Source organism: Callithrix jacchus, chromosome 11 (genome assembly GCF_049354715.1).
Source record: "Callithrix jacchus isolate 240 chromosome 11, calJac240_pri, whole genome shotgun sequence".
In the NCBI taxonomy this organism is placed as follows: Eukaryota; Metazoa; Chordata; class Mammalia; order Primates; family Cebidae; genus Callithrix; species Callithrix jacchus.
In genome coordinates, this window is record NC_133512.1 from 34682588 (window position 1) to 34702791 (window position 20204).

Below are 20204 nucleotides of genomic sequence, written 5' to 3' on the forward strand. Positions count from 1 at the left end.
GCATGCCACCGTGCTACTTCATGTATTTTTAGTAGAGGTGGAGCTTCACCATGTTGGCCAGGCTAGTCTTGAAATCCTGACCTCAAGTGATCCACCTGTCTTGGCCTCCCAAAGCGCTGAGATTACAGGTGTAAGCCACTGCTCTCAAGGGCTAATTGTAAAGCTTTCCAGAAAGAGCTAGGAGGTTTGGCAGAGAGGAAAGGGCCATTTTAAATGTTGGTGGTTCTGTATAGAGAAAGCCCGAGGGCAGATAGATGTGCTCTGGGTACTCTTGAGCATGGGTATTATGGGAAGGTGAGAGCTGTTTGTTTGTTTTTGGTGATTGGTGCCCCCACCCACCCAGGTTTCTTTGCTTATTTTACACATGTTGACCAATTATATCAACACTGGAAAGGAGGCCAAGAGTCTTCTCCTTTGAGAGACTTGTATCCTCTAAGAGATTGGTTGGTTATATGTTAACTTCATAGGGGTAATGTGTGTTGTGTAGTCAACATTGATTATAAGCATGATGTCACAACCTACATTATCATTATAGCAGACCGAGTTTAAACATGCCACTTTTTATTTTATTTTGAGGCAAGATCTCTGTTACCAGGCTGGAATGCAGTGGCATTATCATAGCTCACTGCAGCCTCAAACTTTTGGGTTCAATGGATTCTCTTGCTTCAGCCTCCTGAGTAGCTGGGACCACAAGTCCATGCCACTGCTCCTGCCTAATTTTTAAAATTTTTGTAGAGATGGAGTCCCACTTTGTTGCCCAGGCTGGTCTTTATTTGTTATTTATTTTTTTATTTTTTTTTTGAGGCAGAGTTTCGCTTTTGTTACCCAGGCTGGAGTGCAATGGTGCAATCTCGGCTCACCACAACCTCCGCCTCCTGGGTTCAGGCAATTCTCCTGCCTCAGCCTCCTAGGCTGGTCTTTAGCTCCTGGGTTGAAGTGATTCTACTTTGGCCTCCCAAAGTGTTAGGATTACAGGTGTGAGCCACCCTGCCTGGCCTGAACATGTCATTTTTAAATTGAAATTGAAAAATACATAACATTTTAACAACTGTAATGGTAGAAAGTAGAATAATTGAATTAGCATTTCAGTCTTAGGAGTTTATTAAGTAGATTTTACCATTATTGATTGCTACTGGAAATCTGTCATCTTAGGATGTAAGTTAACTGAAAGTGTGACATAGTTACTGAAGTTTTAAAGAACCACAACTAAGGTTATTATAACTAAATTTGATTTAATTTTTTTTCTCTGTCACTCAGGCTTGAGTGCAGTAGCACGATCTTGGCTCACTGCAACCTCCACCTCCCAGGTTCAAGCAATTCTTCTGCCTCAGCCTCTCAAGTAGCTGAGACTACAGGTGACTGCCACCATGCCCAGCTAATTTTTTGTATTTTTAGTAGAGATGGGATTTCACTGTGTTAGCCAGGATGGTCTCAATCTGCTAACCTCATGATCCTCCCGCCTAGGCCTCCCAAAGTGCTGAGATCACAGGCGTGAACCACCACACTGGCTTATTTAACTAAGTTTTAAAAGATTATTTTGTCAGCCTAACAACCATTATAAGCATGTGGGGTCCTTGAAATGACTTCGCAGTAGAAAGGAATTTAAATTTTTTTTTTTTTTTTTGATGAGATGGAGTTTTGCTCTTGTTGCCCAGGCTGGAGTACAGTGGCATGATCTCTGCTTACTGCAACCTCTGTCTCCTGGGTTCAAGCAATTCTCCTCCCTCAGCCTCCAGAGTAGCTGGGACTACAGGTGTCTACCAGCACACTTGGCTAATTTTTGTATTTTTAGTAGTGACGGGGTTTTACCATGTTGGACAGTCTGGTCTTCAACTTTTGACCTCAGGTGATATGCCTGCCTTGGACTCTCAAAGTGCTGGGATTACAGGCATGAGCTACTGTGCCCAGCGCCACCCCCCCCAAAAAAAATTTTTTTTTAATAGAGTCGTAGTCTTGCTGTGTTGCCCAGACTGGTCGAAGGGAACTTCTTGAAACATTGTATGCATTGGATCTTTTATTGTCAGTGCAGTTATTTGCCTCACTCATCTTAGATGGTGGTTGAGGTTGGATACATGCCTTGAAATGATCTATGCTGGTTGTGACCTCCTTAAGTCTCCTTTATAAAATTTGAACGTGGCCCAGCATGGTGACTTGGTGGCTCACGCCTGTAATTCCAGCACTATGGGAAGGCCAAGGCAGGTGGATTACTTAAGCTCAGGAGTTTGATACCAACCTGGCCAATATGGAGAAACCTCATCTTTATGAAAAATACAAAAATTGGCCAGGCATGGTGGCAGGTGCCTGTAATCTCAGCTGCTTGGGAGACTGAGACAAGGGAATAACTTGAACCTGGGAGGTGGATGTTGCAATGAGCTGAGATTTTGGCACTGCACTTCAGCCTGGGCGACAGAGCCATACTCTGTCTCAAAAAAATTAAAATTTGAAAGTAAGTTTGATAATTTCTAGTGTTTCCTCTAGGAGACTGGGATTCGTGTTATTGTATTGGATAATTTTCCTGAATATCTGTGTAAGTGGGTTTTATTTACACAGAAGACAAATAGTAAAATCTAAGATAAAGGTAGATGTGGCATGGACATTGGAGGTATGAGTTTGAATTTGGCTTTTCATTGACTTGCTTTTTGAATTTGGTTAAAATAATGCCTGAGGCTGTTTCCTTAAACTGTAAAACGGAGTCTTAAATTACCTCACTTGTTTGGTGTAAGGGTACAGTGGAAATGTATTTCACATGCTTGGTACGCTTTACCCATAAGGAGTCACTGAATGATTTTTTACTTTTGTTCTCAATATTGGTGAAATAAAGTTTATTGTTAAATTGTAATTGTGGCAGAAATAATCTGGAAATGATTAAGCTTCTTGTATGTTAATGACTTTGTTTTACTGGCTAGAAGATGTAACTTTTCATCTACAGCAGCTCTTTTGGTTCTATCAGAATTAGCCTAAATGTGAATTGTGCAGAACTGTCTTAATGTAACAAAGGATTTCATTTAAGTGAACAGTCCAGATAATTTTTTTAATATACATTATTAAGTTATAGAAAAACTTTTAAAAATATCCTATATTTGCTTTTTTTTTTTTTTTTTTTTTTCCCCCCTCGGGAGATAGAATCTGGCTCTGTCACCTGGGCTGGAGCACAGGTGCAAGATCTCAGCTCACTGCAGCCTCTGCCTCCTGGTTTCATGCAATTCTCCTGCCTCTACCTCCCAAGTAGCTGGGACTACAGGTGCACGTTACCACACCTGGCTAATTTTTATATTTTTAGTAGAGAGGAGGTTTCACCAGGTTGGCCAGGCTGGTCTTGAACTCCTGACCTCAGGTGATCCACCGCCTCGACCTCCCAAAGTGCTGGGATTACAGGTGTGAGCCACTGGGTCCTGCCAGTATCCTCTACTTGAAGTTGTACTATAGTTATTGCAGCAAAATGAATCCAAATGTACTCTCCTAGGCAAAGGACGAAGATTTAACAATGTCTAATGCAACAATCTTAGAAAATTCTAGTTTGTTTGCAGTATAGGTAATGCTAATGGCATCTCAGGTTATAGGTATGAAAAGTATTTAGTTTAGTTTTTTTTTTTTTTTTTTTTTTTTTTGAGACAACAGAGTCTTACTCTGTCGCCCAGGCTGGAATGCAGTGGTGCCGTCTTGGCTCACTGCAACCTCTTGTCTCCCAGGTTCAAGCAGTTCTCTTGCCTCAGCCTCCCAAGTAGTAAGGATTACAGGCATGTTCCATGCCAGCTAATGTTTGTATTTTTAGTAGAGATGGGGTTTCACCATGTTGGCCAGGCTGGTCTCGAACTCCTGACCTTGTGACTCGCCCACCTTGGGCTCCCCAGGTGCTAAGATTACAGGGGCAAGCCACCACGCCCAGCTGTGAAAAGTATTTAACATCTTTCTACTACGAGATAGTCATGTAAAGTTAAATTATATTTTTCTTTAAAAACTTTCTTCCTCCTGGTACTAATAAGCCCAGAGTTTGATTTTAATGGAACTTAACATTTGTGTAGATTGTGACTTCTAGTGTTAAGAGAGTAGGGAAAAACAGTGGAAACTTCAAAAGTACAGCAACTGAGATAACGGTAAAATGAATCCTCCTCTCCTGATCACCTAGCTTCAAGAGTCACCAAATGATGACTGGCTTTGGTTCATCTCTGTGCCTCGATGCCATACCTCCCTAAATTATTCCAAAACAAATTGAAGATGGCAAACATATGACATTCCTAAATTCTTCAGCATGTATTTCTAAAAGACAGACTTTTAAAAAATGTAGACAATATCATTATTACATACTAAAAACATGACTCTAACTCACTGATACTAAATATTCCAGTTTTTCCTGATTATTTATTTTTTTCATTTTATTTGAATTGCGATTTAAAGAAGTTTCTTACATTATGATTGGTTGATAGGTCTTAAGTTTGTTTTTCTTTATGTCAAGGATTCCCCTCTTCTTTTTCTCCTTTTAAATTTATTTGTTAAAAAACTCAGATGTTGGCCGAGCATGGTGACTCATGCCTGTAATCCAAGCACCTTGGGTGTCTGAGGCAGGTGAATCACTTGAGGTCAGGAATTCGAGACCAGCCTGGCCAACGTGGTGAAACCCCTTCTCTACTAAAAATACAAAATTAGTTGGGCTTGGTGGCACGCGCCTGTAATTCCAATGACCTGGAAGGCTAAGGCACAAGAATTGCTTGGACCCGGGAAGCGGAGGTTGCAGTAAGCCAGTATCGCCCTCTAGCCTGGTTTACAAGGCAAGACTTTCTCAAACTGCCCCCCGCCCCCCCTCAAAAAAACCTTAGATGTTTGTACTGGAGAGCTTCTGAGGTCTGGATGAGTTTCTGAGGTCAGGTTTGGGAAAATATTGCTATAAATGGGGAAGCATATTGCGCTTAAGTGAAAGTTTTTTTAACCTGTTTGTCCTTAAGTGTGGTAAACATACCTGTTCTATCTCACTGGAAGGAGAAAGAGCTTAGTAAGCAGGAACAATTTACAGCTATCAGAGACTGGTAATGTAGCATTGCATTTTGTATTATGCTTTCTGCTAGGAGAAGGGTTATCTACAAAGCCTAGTAAAATTGTATCTTGGAAGAAGAAAAAGGTTGAGTTACCTAGAATGAAGAATGTCAGGCAGAAATATTTAGATTATACTTCTCAACCTGTTTTGTTTTCTTGATTCATTGGCGTTCTCAGAGTTCATGAAACTGAGAATTCTCATACTGATTTTCTTGTGGACAATAACTATTTGTTTATTTTATTTGCTTACTTGTATAAAACATTTAAAATGGAAATAGAAACCAAATGGGCTGTACAAGTCTACCTCTGGGAAACAGTCTTCAAGCTTTCAGTGGTGAGATTATTGTAGTTTCTAAAGTTGTTGAGAAGGTGGTATAATTTGATAATAACCGACGGCAACTTTCTCACGAATAAAAACACACAAATCTGCCTTATCTAAGAACCACATCCACTTAGCAGTAATATGATATAAAAACTGTTAATGTAGACATACCCCATATTCAAAATACAGCAGTTTTATCTTAAAACACCTCTTCTTGCAGGTACAGTTCACTTAGTGATGGTTACTTTTATGTGGAAAATAAGTATTCCATATAAAACTTTTTTTCCCCCCAGAGTCTCATTCTATCGCCTGGGCTGTAGTGTAGTGGCACAATCTTGGCTCACTGCAACCTCTGCTACCCAGGTGCAAGAGATTCTCCTGCCTCAGCCTCCCAAGTAGCTGAGATTACAGGCACGTGCCACCATGCCTGGCTAATTTTTATATTTTTAGTAGCGATGAGGTTTCACCATGAAGGCCAGGCTGGTCTTGAACTCTTGACCTCAGATCATCCTCCTGCCTTGGCCTCCTAAAGTGCTGGGATAACAGGCGTGAGCCACCATCCCTGGCCTAAAACTTTTTCTTGATTGTCCTTCAAATTCCTTTGATGAACAGAAATGAAATTTAATGAATTAGTTTTAGATAAGCTCTGTTCAATAGAAATATGTGAACTAAATAGATATGATTTTAACCTTCTAGTAGCCACATTAAGAAGTAAAACAAAGGCCCAGTGTGGTGATGTGTACCTGTATCCTAGCTGACTGGGAGTCTGAGGTAGGAGGATTGCTTGAGCCCAGGAGGTTGAGGTTGCAGTGAGCTATGGTTGCTCCACTACAGTTTGGGCAACAGAGCAAAACCTCTCTCAAAAAAAAAAAAAAAAATTAGTGTTATATACAGCCTAATTTATCTAAAATGTAACAGTATAATAAATTGTTGAGTAATTTTACTTTTTTTTTGGTATTGAGTCTTCAACATCTGTATGTATTTTATCCTTACAGAATAATTCGATTTGGGCTAGCCACATTTCGAGTAGTTAGACATGTGTGGCTAGTGGCTTCTTGATTGGACAGAACAGTTTAAGATGTACTGCTTCTAAAGTCACTGTTTAAAAATATCTTGTTGCTGGAAAAAAGGTAATGATATTTATAGAATTAGTTTTAGCTATGGAAAAATACTGGAAATACTAATTTTCACTCTGACTCAAACTTCTAGAAGTTTTATATCCAAGCTCTTTATACCCTTGTTACCACCCTAATTTTAAAGGAAGATACGTGCAATTAACTATGTTGTGTTAATGTTAAGACTTTTGTAAGAGCTATGCTTTTAGATCATATAGGGAATGAGGCTTTTATTTAAATAGTAACTAATCAACCACATATGTTTCTGTGGTTGTAATACTGGTGGTGACTTTTTTTGTTTAAAGGCACATTTGCAGCCTGGGCTTGGTGGCTTATGCCTGTAATCCTAGCACTTTGGTAGGCTGAGGCAAGTGGATTGCTTGAGCCCAGGAGTTCAAGACCAGCCTGGGCAACATGGCAAAACCCCAGCTTTACGAAAAATACAAAAATTAGCCAGGTACAGTGGCACATGTCTGTAGTCTCGGCTACACGAGGGGTTGAGGCAGGAGGATCACACTTGCACCAGGGAGGTTGAGGCTACAATGAGCAGAGATTGTGCCACTTGTACCATTCTAGTCTGAGCTATAGAGGGAGACCCAGTTTCCAAAAAAAAAGCACATTTATTTTGTTAAAATCTCAGTATGAAGACTAGAAAAATCTTTGGTTATTTAGGGATCAAAAATTAGTTTGTGCCCTGTTGTTGTTGTTGTTTTTCTTGTTGGATATTCTGCATGAAGATATGTGTGCCCTTCTAGTAGCCACATAAAGAAGTAAAACAAAGGCCCAGTGTGGTGATGCATGCCTGAATCAGTTATATTTCGACCAGTGTTAGGGTTTCCTAACTTGCACGTATCCTAAGGAAGTGTCAGCACCTTGACTATGTTTCTTCCTTGAAGGAACATATAATCTTCTTTTCTTTTTTTGAGACAGAGTCTTGCTCTGTCACCCAGGCTGGAGTGTAGTGGCGTGATCTCGGCTCACTGCAACCTCCGCCTCCCGGATTCAAGCAATTCTGCCTCAGCCTCCCGAGTAGCTGGGACTATAGGTGTGTGCCACCACTCCTGGCTAATTTTTTGTATTTTTAGTAGAGATGGGGTTTCACCATGTTAGCCAGGATGGTCTCAATCTCCTGACCTTATGATCGGCCTGTCTTGGCCTCCCAAAGTGCCACCACGCCTGGCCAGAACATTTAATCATCTAAAAGAAAGACATGGCAGTGTGTAAATGCAAGCAAACAATAGTAGTTAGAGAGTATGTAGAAAAACATTGAGTCTTTTGTGGACCCTTCCATGCATACCCTTGGCTTCAGTCAGGTTTTCATCCTTGCACATCTGGCTGTCAGACTCTGTTCTATATAGATGGAGATAAGGTGTATAAATGTAAAAGATAAAATATACCTCTGTTTTAGCTAATGGGACTAAAACATGGTTGTTACCATGGAGATCTGGGAACTGGGGATGATGGTAAAAGCCATGTTAGATTCTCACTTAGAACTGTGATGTTAAGAGACTTTGTTCCCTTGCTCTTTAAGTAATATCGAATAATGGCCCGAGATGAGCTAAGCAATCTGCCAGCCACTGGAATGTGCAACAGTAAATAAAACAAGTAATTTTGCCCTTATGAGACTTGCCCTGTTAACAGTGGCCACCAATCCATGAGAGAGAGAGAGAGAGAGAGAGAGAGAGGGAGAGAGAGTGTGTGTGTGTGTGTGTGTGTGTGGCCACCAATCCATGAGAGAGAGAGAGAGAGAGAGAGAGAGAGAGAGTGTGTGTGTGTCTCCAAGTTCCCCTGCCCCACCCCCAAAAATTATGATTTAAGTCTGTGTTGGGGCCCTGGAATCTGCATTTCAATTAGTCCCTTGTTGTGATTCTTAACATAGGCGGTTCTCAGACCATACTTGAAGGACATCTCTTTAGTTTTACAGTGTAGGGGACCTTGTACTTAATGTTATTTCCCCTTCCTTCTTCCATTCACTAATCAGTTCACTAGAATCTGACATGCCATTTAACTGTTGCAGTAACTATGCTATTCTTTAGAGTACCTGTGACCCCCTGTTAGTCCACTAGATGCAATTCCATCTATCTTTCTTTTTCCTTCCTTCCTTCTTTCCTTTTCCTTTCTTTTTGTCTCTCTGTCTCTCTCTCTGTCGATTCTCTGTCTGTCTCTCTCTGTCTCTATCTCTCTCTCTCACACCTTCTCACCCAGCCTGGAGTGCAGTGGCACGATCTTGGCTCACTGCAACCTTTGCCTCCTGGGTTCTAGCAGTTCTCAGCCTCAGACTCCGGAGTAGCTGGGATTACAGGTGTGCGCCACCACGCTCAGCTAATTTTCTTTTCTTTTCTTTCTTTCTTTCTTTCTTTCTTTCTTTCTTTCTTTCTTTCTTTCTTTCTTTTTTTTTTTTTTTTTTGTAAGTGTGTGTGTTTTTAGTAGAGATGGAGTTTCACCATACTGGCCAGGCTGGTCTTGAACTCCTGACCTTGTGATTCTCCTGCCTTGGACTCCCAAAGTGCTGGGATTACAGGCGTGAGGCACTGCACCCAGTCACAATTCCGTGTTTCGTAGGGATTTTTGTCCTGGGTCTACCTGTGTTACTCCTAAGACTTAATGTTTCCTCCTTTCCACTTTTACAGATACTTATTTAAGACTGACCTAAAGTATCTAATTTCTTCTGCTAGATTATAAAATCTATAGGAATCTTACAGGGTGAGGGAGAACTGATGTCACAGAGCTAGTTAGAACTGTTGGAATCTAGAATTCTTTTCTCTTGGTTCATTCTCATATTGTACTGCTGGCTAGAAATAATGGCTTATTTTCCCCTCCACAATTAGTAAAGTTGATTTTATAAAACACGAAAGCTAAAAGAAATGGAAAACTGCTGATGATTCTGCCAGCCAGGGCTCATCATGGTCAGTCTTTTAATGCTCTTACTTCCTATTTTCTGTTCATGTTCCTGTGTATGTGTGTACCTACATATATATATATATATATATATATATATATATATATATATATACACATACACTGAATGTTCTTTTTTGTGATAACACATTTTAACATGAGATCATATTCCACATTCTCTTTTAGTGATGCACTTTTTTCATTGAACAATGTCGTAAGCGCATGTTCACACTAAATATTCTTTCACATTTATAATGTCTTCGTGAGATTTCGTTTGATGTATTATAATTGAATCCCTTTTTCCTGGACCTCTAGGTTCTTCCTTAGTTCTGTCTATTTACAAAACAGCTAAACCTTTGACCATGTTACAACTTTATCTAAGGAAATGATATAAGAAAGATAATCCTTGAGTCAGAGGATAAGACACTGCCAAGTCAGCAATGAGGCAGACTTAGGCCAGGTGACACTTGGGAAAATGATCAGTCTTATTCCTGGTCCAAGTATTTACCTACTTGGAGTACAGTATTAAACTTCTTGAAAATTGAGGTTGACCTTTTAAAGAGCTAATTCTTAACTGTATAAACCAAGAGAAAGAATGGGTATAATTACAGTGTAGTCATACTGAAATTAGCTAGGCTGAATGAAACCTATGTCCTCTTTGGACATAGGTTTAGTTTGGCACAGCCAGAATGAAAATTTGCAGCCGGTACAGAGTGCCACCAAGTGGCAGGTTGGAAAGCCCACACTAGACTGCTTTGAGCCACACGATTTGGTTTTTTACTTGAAAATACCAGTCCAAATGTAGACCTTGTGTTCCAGTTTTTTTGCATAAGAAATAAGGCAGCCGGGCGTGGTGGCTCACACCTGTAATCCCAGCACTTTGGGAGGCTGAGGCAGATGGATCACCTGAGGTCAGGAGTTTGAGACCAGCCTGACCAACATGGTGAAACCCTGTCTTTACTAAAAACACAAAAATTAGCCAGATGTGGTGGCGTGCACCTGTAATCCCAGGTACTCAGGAGGCTGAGGCAGGAGAATCGCTTGAACTTGGGAGGCGGAGGTTGCAGTGAGCCCAGATTGCACCACTGCACTCCAGTCTGGGTGGCAGAGTGACACTGTCTCAAAAAAAAAAAGGCGGCAAAGAAGACCATTTTACAAGTTAGACTTGGTTTTCTCCTCCTGTCATCAGCTGGTGTTAGCAGCATTATATCAGTATCTATCTTGTAGGAAAGCAGTGAGTCCCACTTGACTTGTATGTAAGTGCTGGTAGAAGGAAAGGGGTGCAACAGAGCCTTTTTGGCAAGTATAAGATAAAGGTGCATCCAGGATTTACAGGTAGTTTGGATGAAAGGTTGCGGGTCTAATACAGTTTTGTGTCGTGGACTTGACTTGATATGACTAGCTTCACAAGTACCTAAAGAGCCTGTGTATGTAATCTTTATAATACCTTGACGCAACTGAGTGGTTGTGTTTTCCTCATAATTGCCTTTCGTCTTTTCCTTTCTTCTTGGTATTAATATGTAAGCTTGTCCACTTAAGTTTCATTGAGTCACTGTATGTAAGTTATTACTGTGGTTTAAAGCTAAGGAGTACTGCTTAGGATTAGCATATATTTTTACCTTTTGAATTTAATATGCATTCTGTACTTTTTTCTGAAGTTATTTGATATGATATGCTGTTGGTTGGATTATAAATGAAATCAGTAAGACTGAATAGAGTAAGGTTAGGAGACGCGAACCTGGGGCCAGAATGCCCAGAGATAAATTCTGACTCTGCCACATAGTAGCTCTCTGTGTACTCAGACAAATTAAGCCTCCTCTGCCTTTATTTTTTAATCTGTAAAATGCTGACTCTGGGGTTAAATGGGATAATAAACATTAAGCACTTTTTTTTGTTCTTATTTCTATCTTTTGTCAAATTTTTTAGTGGAAAAAATATGCAAATATAAAAGACTTTCTGTGAAAACTCAGTCATCTAAAAATTGAGTTGGAAATAATTAGCATGAATGCATGATTTATTTTCTCTCCGAGTGTGTATTTTCTAGCTCTGGCTTGAAAGCAGTGACCAATCTATTAACGATGAGCACCTCTAGTGACCAGATTGTGGCCTCTGTGCTTTTTCTCACTAAAACGGATCAGCGATCCATGCTGATAAGACTGATTATAGATGGGGGCAAGAAACATACAAGGTAAATCTAGAATATCACATTATAACAGAAAGCAAAAGTGCTCTCAGATATTATTGGAGTCATATCAATAGATGAAGAAGCTGACATGAAGAGGCTGTTTTGCTGGCAAAGATTGGACAATTTGAGCATCAAAAAAGATTGATAAAAGCAAAATATTTATGACTGTATATTAATAATGATACTGAAGAAATTAAATATTTGATTATCCTTGGGCAATGTCAGGGCCCTAACACATTATTCTGAAAATTTTGAAATAATGTCTTTGAACTCCTCTTTTTTTCTTTTTTCTTTTCAAACAAAAAAAGGCTTGCTCTGTTGCCCAGGCTGGAGTGCAGTGGCACAGTCATAGCTTACTTAGCCTCACAACCTCTTGGACTCAAGCGTCCTTCCCACCTCAGCCTCCCAAGTAGCTGGGACTACAGGCATGCACCACCATGACCATTAATATATATATATATGTATGTGTGTGTGTGTAAATTATACTTATATATATTATAGATAGGACAGTCTTGAACTCTCGACCTCGGGTGATCTTCCTGCCTTGGCCTCCCAAAGTGCTGGCTTTATAGGCATGAACCACTGTGCCTGTGGAAATTTTTTAGTTTTTAATTTTTTTATAGAGATGAGGTCTCGCTATGTTGCCCAGGCTGGTCTCTTAACTCCTGCCCTTAAGTGATCCTCCACCTTGGTCTCCCAGAGTGCTGGAATTACAGATGTGAGCCACTGTGCCCAGACTGGACTCCTCTTAAAGCAGAGACTGAGACAGAGATGTGCCAAAGTGGATTTATTTTGCAGATGATTTCAAGAATCAAAAGTGAGGAAAGGGGGAGAATGTGCTGGGGAGTTAGGAAAAGCCAGTGAGAGTTACTTTGAGTTTCCTGGAGGGAAATGGGACTTCCAAGAAATTCACAGCATGCCTCCCAGGTTTATCCATCTGAAAAATTGGAGCTCCCTGTCCCCACCCTCATACACATAAATTTATGCATGTTCTTCTTAAGGGTTTTCTCTGTCCAGTGTTTCTGGGCTGCTTCTGTACTCTAGAGGTTTTGGAGAAAGCCCTGAGATAAAGCAGCAGCCATGTTTAAGGTGTGTGTGCCTGTGGGTGGAAAGAGGCGAGACAACTGAAGTGTGTGTGGGATTGTCCACCACAGTGATGAGTCAGGTGATGTGTGAGATAAGGAGCACAAAACCATCTAGGGCAGAAGGGAAAGAAGAAAGTATTTGTCCTGCCTTTACTGTACTTAGTATGCTTCAGAGCATCCAAATACTTGATAAGGGACACTTGTTCGTTATGGAATAACTCTGGCTGAAAAGCGCAGAAGACGTGATAGAATGAGAAACTCATGGTTTTCAGCCTTGAGTGACATAATAGATTTAGGCAGTGATCACTAGTAGCTGCCAACATCACAGAAAGACATCAGAGATAACATCTTCTGTGGAAGTTCAGAACACTCATTGTGGAATACTGCCCCTGACAAACACACAAGAGAAACCAAGTTGAGCCTTAGGATCTAGCAACAACTTTATAGGGAACAGAGGATGTATTAAGTACTACTACAGGAGTGTCACTAGCAAAATCCAGGCAGTGAGAAACTAAAGGACAAGTGATAGCATTTTAGGTTTTTGGTTTTTTTAGCCAAATAAGTTACAAGCAAAAGGGCAACATTAGGTTATAAGGCGAGAGTCATAAAATCAACCAAATGCCACATAGAGATCTTATTTGAATACTGATTTGAACATACCAGTTGTTAAGACAGACATTTTTTAATCTGGAAAATTTGAGTACTGACTAGATAGTATTAAGTTTTACTCATAAATTTTTTTTTTCTCCCAGACCATCTTTGGCAATTTTGGTCTCTTTTTTGGAGCCAGAGTTTTGCTCTTGTCCAGGCTGGAGTGCAGTGGAACAGTCTCTCAGCTCGCTGCAACATCCATGTTCAAGCGATTCTCCTGCCTCAGCCTCCCGAGTAGCTGGGATTATAGGCCTACACCGCCACACCCAGCTATTTTTTTTTTTTTTTTTTGGTAGAGATGGGGTTCACCTGTTGGCTAGGCTGGTCTCAAACTCCTGACCTCAGGTGATCCGCCCACCTTGGCCTCCCAAAGTGCTGGAATTACAGACATGAGCCACCACACCTGGCCAGTTTTGGTCATCTTTAAGGACTGCTAGCAGCATTTTGTCTACTTTTTAAAAGTCAGGGTTTTGTTTGTTTGTTTGTTTGTTTGTTGACATAAGGTCTCACTCTATTGCCCAGGCTGGAGTGCAGTGGCACCAATACCACTCACTGCAGCCTTGACCTCCCTAGGGCTCAAGTGATCCTCCTACCTCAGCCTTCTGAGTATCTGGGACTACAGGCATGTACCGCTATGTGTGGCTAAAAAAGTCAGTTTTAACAGATACTGGTATTTATAAATCAAAGCATAAGAGTAAAAAATTAGGTGTGGTATTTTTATTCTAGGAGGAGGAGGATTGGGGGAGAAGCATGAATTATCTTCAGTTACCTTCTAATTTTATTTGCGGTGGGTTCACAGATGTCTCAAATATATAAAAATATTATACATTATTGATTTCGGAGCAGGAGGATTGCTTGAGGCCAGGAGTTCAAGACCGGCATGGGCAACATACCAGGACCCCACCTCTACAAAAAACTAGCTGGGTGTGGTAGTGTATGCCTGTGGTCCCAGCTACTCAGGAGGCTTCGATGGTAGGATCACTTGAGCCTCAAGGGTTTGAGTCTGCAGTGAGCTGATTGTACCACTGTTCTCCAGTCTGGGCAATAGAGCAATACCCTGTCTCTTAAAAAAAATAAATATATATAGGGAGCCATGGGGGCTCCGGCCAGTTGTCCTGGCGCTTGAGGAGGCGAGGCTATTAGTTTAAGGCCAACCTGAGCAACATAACAAGCTCTCATTGATTAACAGCAACAACAAAAATACAGTATTGTATATCTAATTCAATATGATAAACAATTATTAAAATGATACAAAGGGGAATGCAGTGAGTAAATCCAGAATGTGTAATTGTGTAGGACTTATGACTTTGGTCCACTATATAAATATCAAGAAAACAGCGAGAAGAAACTCTTGTGTTAAATAGACCTAAGATTATATATCAACATATCAATTGTATGCATGTGTGTATCTTGTTGGGATCTTGATATGAACAAACCACATGTAAAAAGATAGTTATTAGCAATTGGAAATAAACACTTAGTGGATATATGATGATAAGGAATTTTCGCTGATCACTTTTAGGAGCGGTAATGCTGTTGTGGTTATGTTGAAATAAGCTCCTGGTTTTCATTGTTGCTTACTGGTGTACTTCAGCATGACATGCTATGTAAAGGGGACTTGGTACAGATGTGGGTACAGAATAAATAAGATCAAATTATATTCATTAATTGAAACAGATGATGGGTATATGGTGACTCAGTTTTTTGTGGTGTCAATTTAAACATTTCTATAAAATCAACTTAAATCTGTTTCATCGATTACTAAAGATCTTGAAGGTATCCTTCAGAGTCTACATGAGGTGCTCTATTGGCTCTTTAAAAAATTTTTAATTTTAATTTACTGTAGATAGGCAGCAGCGGGGAGGGAGTCTCACTTCATTGCCCAGGTTGGTCTGGAACTGCTGGCTTCAGGCAGTTCTCCCAAAGTGCTGAATTTACAGGCATGAGCTACCCTGCCGAGGTTACTACTGACTCTTTCTTTTGTAATTAAAACTGCTTTTAATAAATAATGATTGAATTCTTATAGTAACTAGTATTTCTAGCATAGTGAGCAGTTTAAAAACTTTTTATCTATTAGCCTGAGAACTAAAATTTACCCCATTTTTTCCTCTGGTGGGGGAAGCCCTTAAATTGTGTTGAGATTGTAAAAATAATGCAAGTGCTATAAATCAGTATTTTGGTTTTTGTTTTCATTCTCAAAGATGTGTGGCAGTTGTTTTTCTCATTCTCTTTATAAGCTCTAAGAAAATCATTGGATTCCCAGGATGGGGGCAAAAAAAAAAAAAAAAAATCATTGGAAATGTTAGTTTCTGGATGGTGGTTCTGTGAGTCTTTTTTGTTCCCCCCAGTCTATATATTGTAACAAATTTTAACTATCAGTTGAATGCTTTTCAGATATCAGGCACTGGTCAGGCTCTGAATGCTGCAATGAACAAGATAACCTAATTAGTCCCTGTTGTTATGGAGTATGCATCCTACGCATTTTTGTGTTTTAGGAGGTGGTGAAATAGTAATTTATTTGGTGATAGTTAAATTGAACTTTAATGACATGGTAATCAATATGATAGAAACAATCTATTAAAATATTAATACCTATTTTCTTGACTTGTATGTATTTAGAATAAAACTCAAATATAAACTAATACTCAAAGCTCAGATGGAAGATGACCAAAGAAGCAGGTAGAGTGTTTTAATTGTATACAGACAACTTGATATATAAAGCTGACTGAGGTAGATTTTTCTCCAGTTCTTTGCATGTCAGAAGTTTGTGTTTATGTGTGCTGGATGATTATAATTCATGCCTTTGGTTAATTCCTATTAATGTTGAGACTGTTGGTTCTTGTACTGATAAGAGCAGAGCACATGGTTAGGAGCCAGAGGTAAACATCACACAATTTAAGGTTAGTTACTGAGCAAGTGGGAAAGAACAATTCTAAATATTAAGTCACTAACTGCAGGGCCAGGCATGGTGGCTCATGCCTGCAATCCCAGCACTTTGGGAGACCAAGGCGGGCAGATCACCTGAGGTCAGGAGTTTGAGACTAGCCTAGCCAACATGGTGAAACCCTGTCTCTACTTTAAAAAAAGAAAAAAGAAAAAGAAAATTAGTGGGTGGTCTGTAATCCCAGCTATACTGGGAGGCTGAGGCAGGAGAATTGATTGAACCCAGGAGGGAGGTTGCAGTGGGCCAAGATTGCACTATTGCACTCCAGCCTAGGAGAGAGAGCAAGACTCCATCTCAAAAACAAAACCAAACACTATTTGCATAAAAATAATTTAGATGTTTGTCTAAAATGAAACTTGAGAGAATCAGGTAGGGGAAACTAGAAAACCATTTGAAGGAAATAATTATTGTGGAGTAACATCCAAACTTCTAATAATTTAATGTGTGTTGGGCATACATTTTGAAGACTGGGTAGAAAATCCTTGGGATCCTTGAGTATGAGACTCTTTAAAAAAAAAAAGTCCTTGGGAAACATGTCAAATGAATTGCTCTGTGTGTGTGTATGTGTCAGAGAGAAAGAGAGAGAGAAGGAGACATGGTCTCAATCTATTGCCGAAGCTAGGTGCAGTGGCATGATCATAGCTCATTGAAACCTTAAACCCCTGGGCTCATGTGATTTTTTTCCACCTCAGCATCCTGAGTAGCTGGGACTACAGGCATGTGCCACCATGCCAGGCTACTCCTGGCCTTAAGCACTCCTCCCAACTTGGCCCCCCCAAAGGGCTGGGGTTACAGGCATGAGTCACCATGCACCATCTAGATTACTCTTAATAAACAAAAGATAGTATCCTATTTAAAGACTTTTTTGGGAGCCCTGTGAAATGGATATTTATCTTTTTAATATGAATGATCACATGCTAATTAACCTGAACTCTATGCATATTTACACGTGTACTTTTGGGAAGATTTTGGTAATATGTACACCCTCCAAAAATGAGTCCAGTGGAGGTGAATACTTAGTTTCTTAACGCTGTGCTGCTAATCCTTACTGTGCTAGATACTTGATTAAAATAAAGGCCAGGCAGGGTGGCTCACGCCTATAATCCCAGCACTTTGTAGGGGCTAAGATAGAAGCACTGCTTGAGCCCAGGAGTTCAAGGTGAGCCTGGGCAACATAAGGAGATCCCTGTCTCTGTTAAAAATTAGCTGGATGCGTGACATTCACCTGTAATCCCAGCTACTCCGGAGGGTGAGTCAGGAGAATTCCTTGATTGCTTGAACTCAGGAGATGGAGGTTGCAGTGAGCTGAGATGGAGCCACTGCACTCCAGCCTGGGCGACAGAGTGAGACTCTGTCTCAAGACAAACAAAAACAAATCCACAAAACAGATTAGTACTTGCATATGTAGTAAATCATACCTTCGTAAGCCAGGTGAATACAGTGTGAGCAACTTTTCTTATAACTGAAGCAATGTATAGCAATTGTGAAATCTATGAATTATGAATCTTATTAGGGCATATTTTTTAAGCCTTTTATAGAAAATATGGTTGGGTGAAGTGACTCACGCCTGTAACCCCAGCACTTTGGGAGGCCAAGGCAGGCAGATCACTTGAGGTCAGGAGTTTGAGACCAGCCTGGTTAACACAGTGAAACCCCATCTCTACTAAAAATACAATAATTAGCTGGGTGTGGAGGCGCATGTCTGTAATCCCAGGTCCTTGGGAGGCTGAGGTGAGAGAATTGCTGGAATCCGGGAGACTGAGGCTGCAGTAAGCTGAGATTGTGCCACTGCACTCTAGCAAGGGCGACAGAGTGAGACTCGCCTCAAAAAAAAAAAAAAAAAAAAAAAGGAGGGGGCGGGTCCGCCCGGGCTTCGGAGGCACCCGCCCTGCCTGAGGACAGGGAGGTCACAGCGTGAAACTGTAGCTGCCCCCACAGCTTCTGCAAGGTCTCAAAGCCGGGCTGCAGCCATGTCCTACTGCTGGCAGGAAGGGAAGGATCGAATCATATTTGTAACCAAAGAAGACCATGAAACTCCAAGCAATGCAGAATTGGTGGCTGATGACCCCAATGATCCATACGAGGAGCATGGATTGATACTGCCAAAGGGAAACATTAACTGGAACTGCCCATGCCTTGGGGGAATGGCCAGCGGCCACTGTGGGGAACAGTTCAAGTCGGCCTTTTCCTGCTTCCACTATAGCAAGGAGGAGATCAAGGGGTCAGACTGTGTAGACCAGTTCCGGGCCATGCAGGAATGCATGCAGAAATACCCAGACCTCTATCCCCAAGAGGATGAGGATGAGGAAGAGGAAGAAAAGAAGAAGCCAGCAGAACAAGTACCAGAAACAGCTCCCTCTGAAGCCACTGCAACCAAAGAGGAAGAGGGGTCAAGTTAATGAAGGCCACAAGGCACTGGGCTCCAGTCCTTCCACTTCAGTGATATGGACCTTTTGCAAGATGCCTTTTTTTTTTTTTTTTTAAGAAAATTTTTGTGGTTTTATTGTATCATGAGGCATTGAAACATCTGAACAAATCAACTTCTGGGCGGTGAGGCAGCTGCTTTCTCCTTCAAGTCTTTGGGTTACTAGAGCAACTTGTCAGTAGATTAAAAAAAAAAAAAGGACCTTTTGCATTACTTAAGTCTTTCCAAGGCATGCGCTGGTACAACACAAACTTCTCCGTCAGATGCAACTAGTCTAGCGTCCAAACATCATGCACAACACCTTGGTGGCAGCAGCGCACTGCGCCCACTCCCGCCGCAGCCCTGCTCATTTGTGTATGATATTTGGAGCATCTGGAGGAGTGGTAATAGTATTGGGAAGAGGAGGGAAGAGAAAACAGCGTGAGTGCCTGGCTGAGAGAAGGTCAGCTGAAGTTGTGCAGGGCGAGCCTGCACATGTCATTGGTGCAAACCCAAGCATCGTTGATGCCCATGATGGGGTCTTCATCCGCCTTAAGCTGGCCCACAACCATGCTGATGATGCAGCTATCTGGCGTGGGCTGATGGTCCTGTGCCGTGATGCTGTGCTGGATTTTCTGGAATGGAAGGCTAAACAACTTCTCCACAATGGCAGCTTTCCCCTGGAACTGTTGTCCTTCCCACGTAAGGCATGACGTCAATGTAAATTGCGCCTAGTTGGGTTCTATCATTATCAAATAACTGGTAATAATGTTGAATGAAGCTGGATCCAATCTGCTCCGAAATTGGCTTGTCTCCCATTCTGGAGCGTCACCCGGCCTCACAGAGACCCAAGGGGCTGGCATGATGGCGGCAGCGGCCGCCGCGGCGGCAACCCAGCGCGGTCTGCCTGCAAGATGCCTTTTAGTCACCTTTCAAGAAAGTGTCTTTCCCTCTGTTGTCCTGTGCACTGTAATATACAAAACAACTTATTTTGATGATCAGGGGTCTTGGCCTCTTGACATATACACTGAAAAAAATGGGGGTTGTATGTGTGTCCTACCTAAACCTGTAGCCGCCACTTTGATATAATGTGCTGAATAAGCTCAGCAACTAAAAACCATTACCCAGGAACCTTTCTTGTGAGTGAGCTGATATATTCTGATTCATTATATTCCTCTTACTAGATTTTATACCCCTTGGGGAAATAATATAAGTAATAGAAACAAAAACATCTTCTCTTAAAAATGCTGGGGTGGGGCCATATCTATTAGCAGAGGCCAGATGGTCAGATACAATTTCTGCAAACCCATCTTGACCTTGAGTATGTCAAAGGGTACTTCATTCCTGATACATTTTGGTTTTGTGTCGTTTGGACAAAGAAGATTTGGGCCCTTTCACTTAGTCCCTTTATAAGTGAAGGGAGAGGCTGATTTGCTCTCATTATTCCGAAAGCCCTGGTTTGGGGCCCATGTTCATACTGGCTCTCAGTCTGGTCAGCTGCAATGTTCTTGAGAGGTGGGGACTTAATTATTACCAGAGTAGCAGCAAGAAAGGAAAAGTTGTGAATTAAGT

The 20204-nt window shown here is 41.1% G+C and overlaps 1 protein-coding gene and 2 pseudogenes across 11 annotated transcripts in view; 2 read left to right on the plus strand and 1 right to left on the minus strand.

The window, feature by feature from the left end:
- Positions 1-20204, plus strand: part of IGF2BP3 (insulin like growth factor 2 mRNA binding protein 3) — a 157654-nt gene that overhangs the window by 30158 nt on the left and 107292 nt on the right. For 3 of the 11 annotated variants that reach the window (XM_078342561.1, XM_035253651.3, XM_078342557.1), the window contains exon 1: positions 9237-9371. The exons of the other annotated variants lie outside the window; for them this stretch is intronic. Coding sequence is in view for 2 of the 3 variants with exons in the window: in XM_078342557.1 (XP_078198683.1) it covers positions 9344-9371 (28 nt within the window). In the remaining variant the exon portion in view is untranslated. Of the gene's footprint in view, positions 1-9236; positions 9372-20204 lie in introns of those variants that run through there. 11 annotated transcript variants of the gene reach the window in all.
- Positions 18179-18685, plus strand: LOC128928405 (mitochondrial intermembrane space import and assembly protein 40 pseudogene; annotated as a pseudogene).
- On the minus strand, positions 19063-19514 carry LOC128928406 (nuclear transport factor 2 pseudogene; annotated as a pseudogene).